At 39.7% G+C, this 7734-nt stretch overlaps 1 protein-coding gene across 1 annotated transcript; it reads left to right on the forward strand.

The window, feature by feature from the left end:
* The first annotated feature begins 213 nt into the window (after positions 1-213).
* On the forward strand, positions 214-3646 carry pcdh8 (protocadherin 8). Its single transcript, XM_042002128.1, has 4 exons — positions 214-2577; positions 2704-2774; positions 2991-3124; positions 3249-3646. The coding sequence occupies exons 1-4, from the start codon at positions 214-216 to the stop codon at positions 3578-3580; spliced, it is 2901 nt and encodes a 966-aa protein (XP_041858062.1). The 3' UTR covers positions 3581-3646.
* The last annotated feature ends 4088 nt before the right edge of the window (positions 3647-7734 follow it).

Below are 7734 nucleotides of genomic sequence, written 5' to 3' on the forward strand. Positions count from 1 at the left end.
GCTGAGCTGCAGCTTCACACACTGCCAAACGTTTTCCTTTTGGTGAACCACTGGAAGGCCATTGGTCGACTGGGCAGGCTATTTGCATACAGCGGGGCTTAAAGTCCCCCAGCTAGAGTTGAACGCAGTTGTGACTTGAACTGGCTTTGCGCTTGTGGTGGACCTCTTGCATCATTAATGACTGCGTTGGAAAGTATTTTCTAACCCTTCAACATGGATTTTTTTAAAATTACATCAGCTGGATTGTACGTGGTAATTGCAGTGTTTTCATACACGGTTCACTCTACAACTACAAGATATTTCACCTATGAAGAGGATGCACCTGGGACTGAAATAGGCAATTTGTCTCAAGATTTAAAGATTGATCCGGCTGATGACCCGGGCACATCATTCCGCTTCATGCAAGAAAGCAACTTTTCTCTTATTCACATGAGGGAAATTGACGGTCTTCTGAGTGTTGCAGAAATAATTGATCGAGAGAAGCTTTGCCCCAGATCTCCCCGTTGCTTCATCACCTTTGACATCGTGGCCCTCTCCAAGGAAAAGTTTCAACTAATCCACGTAGAGATAGAAGTGAAAGATATCAACGACCATTCTCCTCACTTTCCGCGCAACGAGACCGGTCTTGAGATCGTGGAAAACGTTCCCGTGGACTCAAGATTCCTGCTACAGATTGCTCTCGACCAGGATGTGGGTGAAAACTACATTCAGAGCTACAACATCTCTCCCTGTAGTCATTTTGCCATTGAAGTGCGCGACGGGGAGGGTGGAGTAAAGTTTGCAGAGCTGGTGTTGGTCAGGGAGCTCGACAGGGAGGTGGAGGACTTCTACACTATCGAAGTTACTGCATCAGACGGAGGAGTTCCAGCTAAGTCCGGGTCAATGACTGTACATATCAAAGTGTTGGACTTTAACGACAACAGTCCGACGTTTGAGCACAGCTCTTTGAAAGTTGAGCTGAATGAAGACTCTCCGGTTGGGCACCGAGTTCTCAAAGTGCATGCGTTTGACCCGGATGACGGCATTAATGGTGAAGTGATGTACGCGTTTGATGACGGGGTGTCATTAGAAGCTGCACGCCTTTTTCACATCGATCCTTACTCAGGTGACGTGACGCTGAAAGCGCCTGTTGATTATGAGAACAGGAGGTCATACGAGTTGAACATCAAAGCCTCAGATTTAGGTGAGAACTCTGTCCCATCCGCCTGCAAAGTTGTGATAGAGATCGTGGACGTGAATGATAATGCACCTGAAATCACCATCAAACCGATGACTTCAAGCAGTGATGGAGTCGCCTACATCACAGAAGCTGCAGCTGCAGAGAGTTTTGTGGCTCTTATCAGCACCTCGGACAGAGACTCGGGCTCCAATGGATATGTGCACGTCAGCCTGCTTGGTCACGAGCATTTCACCCTCCAGCAGGCATATGGGGACACTTTCATGATTGTTACCACCACTGTTTTAGACAGAGAGAAGATCCATGAGTATAACTTGACTGTGGTTGCAGAAGACCTCGGAAACCCGCCCTTTAAGACTGTCAGACAGTACACCATCAGTGTAACGGATGAGAATGACAACCCCCCTCTCTTCAGCAAGTCAGTCTATGAGGTTTCCGTCCTGGAAAATAATATCCCAGGTTCATATGTAACCACTGTTGTTGCTCGAGATCCAGATATGGGAAAAAACTCCCAAGTTTCTTACAAACTCATAGATTCAGAGGCACCAGGAGGAGCCCCAATGTCCACTTATCTTTCTGTGGATTCATCCTCAGGCTCTCTATATACTTTAAGATCTTTTGATTATGAGACTCTTCAGCAGATTGAGCTGGTCATCCAAGCTGAGGACAAAGGCTTCCCTTCTCTTTCAAGCACATCAACAATCAGGATTAAAGTTGTAGATCTGAATGATAACTATCCCTTCTTCACCTCCCCTGTCCTTGTGAATGACTCTGCTGATATTCCTCTGCCATACAGTGCACCCTCTGGTTATCTTGCCCTTCATGCATCAGCTGAAGATCAGGATGAGGGAGTGAACGGTGAGCTCACCTACCAAATTGTACAAGGTGACCCAAAACTGTTTACAATGAACAAAGACACTGGAGAGATTGCTTTAAAACAATGGCTGACAGCTGAAATTGGAGATGTGTTGGAAATAAAAATCGCAGTGAGTGACAACGGCAGGGCCCCGCTCTCTAGCACAGCCACTATTAGGTTTGTCGTCTCTGACACAGAACCCTCTGAAGACCAAGTCATCATTGTGCTGCGGTCAAGTGATGAGGAAGGCTCCAGCTTTGATGGCTCTCTAATTATCATTATTATGCTCAGTGGGGGATGTGCATTGTTGCTAATTGCAATAATAGTTGTTGCTGTCACATGCAAACACAGCCGAGGGGGAAGAAGCAGTAACAGAAAGAGAGGAGTGTGCCAGAGCCTGTTTGATGGCCATCCTCTGTCCATGCTCAGTTCAGCAGAACCAAATATTTACATGGGCCAACGAGGATTCTTCCATGAGAGGACGTCTTTGTCTCTGGATGATTCCTGCCTGTATGAGGAGAGGAGTGGGGACTCAGACACAAAGGTGAGTCAACTTGTATTTTTCACTATTTTTCATCTTTTACTTTCATGATGTTCTATAGTGTCGCCTTGATCTTTGTGCCAAAAAAGGAAACTAAGCTCTCTGCTGTCACTGTGTTTGTTCTTTTAGATCTTCCTGCCCTCCAAGCATTTCCAACCAACATCTGCGTGGCAAGGTGACAGATTCTGCTTGCAAGTGAGGTAAGATAGATGGGATAGGCTTCATTAAGAATAAAGTATCATTGAAAAGAAAAGAACTTATCATGCACCATGCTCACTATTTGTTGCTGTGGGATGTCGGTAAAATTAGGTTAGATGGGTAGTGAAGAGGCAGGCCCTGCATATAAAAAAAAAAAAAGAAAAAACAAGGGTACATCAATAATCTAACTAATGTGATACTGTATTTGTTGATTGCAGTGGCATTGGCAACAACGACCAGCTGAGCGTGAAGGACAGTGGAAAAGGGGACAGTGACTTCAACGACAGTGACTCTGATATCAGTGGTGATGGAGGCAAGAAAAACTTTAGTACTTTCCAGCCAATGCTAAAAGGTGAGTTTTCCACTATTAACGTTTAACGTTTTAACATCATACATTTCTGTATAAAACATCTCTGTAGTAATATTTGCACAAACAGTTTTTCACATTTATTTCATTAATTTAATTTCGGTTTCAGGCACTGCTAACAGCTTATCAGACGACTGCCAAGAAACCTATTGTGCAATTCCTCCACAAAGCTTCAGAGCCTCCAGAAACAATGCATACACAATAGGTTTCTCCCCAATGCCTGTCTTCAACAATCCTTGTGGCAATAGGAAGGACTGTGGTTGTGGCACAAATCTGCCAAAATCAAGAAACACCATGCAAACCTTTTCTAGATCAGGGACTCTTCCTTCTTACTTCCCTCAGCAGCACTGTGAGTCAAGTGTTGGGACTGCTGTAGTACATAAACAGGGTCCTAATATTGTGACTGTGGCTACTGAACTAGAAGTTGCAACTATTTTTTAAATTTGATTGAGATGTAACTGAAAGGTGTAAATATCTAGAAGTTCTCATTTTTTAAGTGAACCAACAAGTGTAAATATTTGTTCATGAACGAAATTTATTAGTGTTTATTCATGTTTTTTTTTTTTTTTTTTGGTATACTATACTCTGTGATGTTTGCTGATATGAGTTTAATCAATAAAAATCAGACTGAAATGATAAAACCGATCATTCATTCCCCTGTTTTTACGTTTCCTCAAATGTGATCATAGTAGTTAATCTCATTAAATATTAGATATTAAATATGAAAGTTGTTGAGATTGTAAACAGTTCTAAAAATTGTAAAGATGTAAAACTCCTCCCCCATGTTTGAATCTACACTCCAGTCAGTGCTGATCTGATGTAAAACCTAACGCTCCTCTATTACCTGAGAGACTTGCTTTGAAGACTCCAAGGTTGCTCAGTGAAGTTTCTTGCATGCAAATGAGAGCGTAGAGTTGGCACTCAAATAAAAGTATAAGCCATAATTCTGACATTATCATCTTGGGTGCTGTAATATAAGCATCTGCTCTGTAAAATAATTTACTTCACTGTGCACAACATAGTAAAATATATTAGGTTGCTCAACAAATTCCTGCCTTCCAGTCACTGCTGTGAGGGGCAAACATTCAGCTTTTAATGAATTCATCTGCCTTTGCTTGCAAAATAGTGGGAGTACCTACAAGGTGGAATACAAATTTTTCATGTAGCTCTAGTCTGACACTGATAAGACATCTGCTTTTCTGGCTTACCTGTCACATTTTGCAGAACTGGTTAGTATCGCAAAGTTTATTTAAACTGAATATGCAGGGAAAGTACTGTTCATACTCCTAAATTCTTTATTGATAAGGCATTGATGAGTCTTAAATCCATAACCAACCCTGTTGACAAACAACACAGTATACTAGTTGATTGTCTATTTTAATCGTTTTCTGTCTTAAATCTGTTAAGTTTTTATTTGCAGTTTTAAATATAGAACCATAATGTATGAAAGCAAATTCAGGACACGCAGTCTCAAGAACCCTGAAAGTTTGCACTAAATTATGCAAGAAAAAGATCAGTTAAATGCGTCTCTCAATCAAGGGACCATGTCCAGGGGGAGGAGGATGGTTTTTAATCAACATCTTCAAAATGACAGGCCTGCTTAAATGCAGCTTTTATCAGCATTTTCAAAATTTGTTCCCAATTTGTGCACCTAAAAGTGTATATTTCAAACAATATTAAATACCTGCTTTTCATCAGTCAGTGCACAAGGTTGTCACATTATTTTGTCCTAATTATTTTTAAGGTCAATATAAGCAAGTGATTCATGAGGGCCAATGAGACAAAGGTACAGGGCTGCTCAAATAGAATAACAGCCAGGTTAAAAAAAACAGCCCTAAAGAGAAAATAAATAGTTTCCAAAACTGTTGCTGGGGAAGAGATATTAGTGAAAACTGATAACAGACGGAGACATTATTTTTTTCCAGTTTTCTGTTCATCTGCCGGAAAAAGGCCTAAGAGTAATACTAATTTGCATGATCATAAAAATCTGCTTTTTAAACTTTTTGATAGCTGTGATAAAAGCTGGAAAAGAGTGAATTAGACACCTTTTACATAACTGCATTACACAGAGCTTTTACACATTACTACAATACGTTTCATGAATAACTGCATATATAAGCTGTCCTTACCATCTTTTTTTATTATTACTCAAATTACTATTATTAAAACTGCTACAGTTAAAAAATGCTATGATTTTAACTTGAGAATTCAAGGCCATGCAGAACAAAAGGCAAACAATAAGAAAGAAGGTCATATTTGTGCCCCTAGTGATGTTCACAGGCCTGACAGATAGCCAATTGTACATAGAGGGAAATGCATTTATCAATCAATACAATATGGTTCCCCTCTGTCATGGCTTTATATTCTCCCCATAGGTCAAATAAGTTGTGCACTGACCTGACAATTCATGCCACAAGGTATATTCATTTACACTGTTTGGAATATAATGTTATTGTAGGAAGACACTACGTTAATTTATTTCCAAATGGTCCTCACATTAATGTCCAACACCTGCTCTCACAACATATTTGAAATGCCCCCAAGTAACAGAAAGCCCATGTTAAAGAGATGTTTTTTTTAGCTCATCAGTAGTCCACTGATAAATGAGTCAGATACATTCAAGTCATTTCTAGCCTCTGCACCTGCGGCATTGGGTTTATTTTTGACAACTAGCTAACTGTAGGACTGTGATTACGTTTTTATGACCTCTTAGACTCTCAACTTTGGACCCAGTGCCCCAGTGAGTGCAGCCTGAATCGATGGCATGTGGTGCTTCAGGGCTGTTCCACGATGCAATATTTTGTACTTCTTGCACCTCGTTTTCATCTGTGTCTCAACTGCCAAGTGCATGTATTGACTTTTGGGTGCTTTGAATTGTGGGGCTGGTGTGGAAAAATAGCACCATTTGTTTTCCTCTTGACAGTTTGTCTTGAAGCTGAAGCTTTGTTTATATTCATTTACCATTAAGATGTCAGCTGCTTCATTTATAAGTTTAATCGGACTAAGTTTGCTCCTGCAATAATGTCTGCTTCTTCAGATGTGAGACATGGTGTGGGTATGGGGTATGGGCAGAAGCAGCAATTTCTGCTTAATTATAGGATGTTATCATGAAGGCTCTGTCATCTCATTGTAATTTTCTTCCATGAATACAATATGCTTCAAATGGAATAAATCCGTTATGACGATCTTTTTTTCTTTTCTTTTTTTTTTTTTTTTACATTTACATAATTTTATGATATGCATGTAGTTGTGGCATTTAAAAAGAACTCACAAATATGAGTTTGTATTTTGTGTTTAGTTTGACTACTGACAAGCTGAGACTTTCAAACACATTCTTGTGAAATGTGCTTGTTTGCTCATTTTGCCTAAAGCAAGAGAATATCAATGCTATCATATCTGTGTAGTTTGTTTAATTTGAAGATGAATCCAGCAGTTTGTTCGCTAGCCCATCTCTGGAGTTGACTAAGGTTGTCAGGTTGCCAGTGGAGACCCTAAGAATTCACTATTCCTACGCTCATCCAAAATAAATAAATAAAACAAATCCTTCACGTTCATATTTATTTATTTGTGAACTTACTTCTTTGTTTCTTAGCTTAACTGAAGGCTGCATACCTGATAGGGCCAGGCTACCAACTTCTTGTTTTCATAGTGCTAAGCTAAGCTGATAGCTCCAGTTTAATATTAAATAGACAATATGAGGGTGGTATCAATCTTCTCAACTAACTTTCAAGGTTAACTTCAAATTTAAAGCAATGATATTTCTTCAAATTTGGACAAATTACTTGAATATAAAATTAACAAATCAACAATACACTCCCTGTTCTGTACCTCCTTTAATCATTTTAGGAAAATTAAAATATTTATGTTCTAATCTGAGCTCAGGATATTATTTTCTCTGCAAAGCTTTTTAGGTGTGAGTCTTTGTCTCAAGTGTTGCCTCACAACCGTTATACAAAAAGGCTCACAGGAGACATTTTGCTCCTCAAACTGTCAAGATAAGCTTCATTAGGTGATAGAAAACTCACAATTTATTAACGTAAAAGACAATTAAAAAGAGCAGCATCTGTAAATAGAGTTCCATTAAAAAAAAAAAACTTTAAGATCAACAAAATTTAGCTGTTCCCATCTTTGACCTAGAAAAATCAGGTCAAAAATGGATGCTAAAATATGAGGGGGCCTGACTCTCTGGCCACTGGCCTTTCCTCCTCCGATGTGTAGAAACAAACTAAGGATTCTGTCTGACACAGTTCCACATTACATGATATGGTATTAATATTGCCAATGAGGCTGTGTATCTACCACCCAAAAGATAGTCCTGTCTCCAGAGCGTTGCCTTGACATCCCATATCAGTGGCTGCCTTCCCCAACCAGCAAGACACAGTGCCCACTGTCCACTGGATTAGACGTGTCAGAGACTCAGACTGTGATCACAGGGGTGCTGACTTCAATTCACTGCTGCTGGTTCTGCACAAATTTATTTTCTTTCTATTCTATTTCAGTGTCACTTTCCCTTCAACAATCATCTTGTCACACATAATCTAATATTGTACATTTTCTAAGACTAAAAATATCAGTTTACTTGCATTTTCCTATTT

Source organism: Melanotaenia boesemani, chromosome 12, assembly GCF_017639745.1.
Source record: "Melanotaenia boesemani isolate fMelBoe1 chromosome 12, fMelBoe1.pri, whole genome shotgun sequence".
NCBI lineage: Eukaryota > Metazoa > Chordata > Actinopteri > Atheriniformes > Melanotaeniidae > Melanotaenia > Melanotaenia boesemani.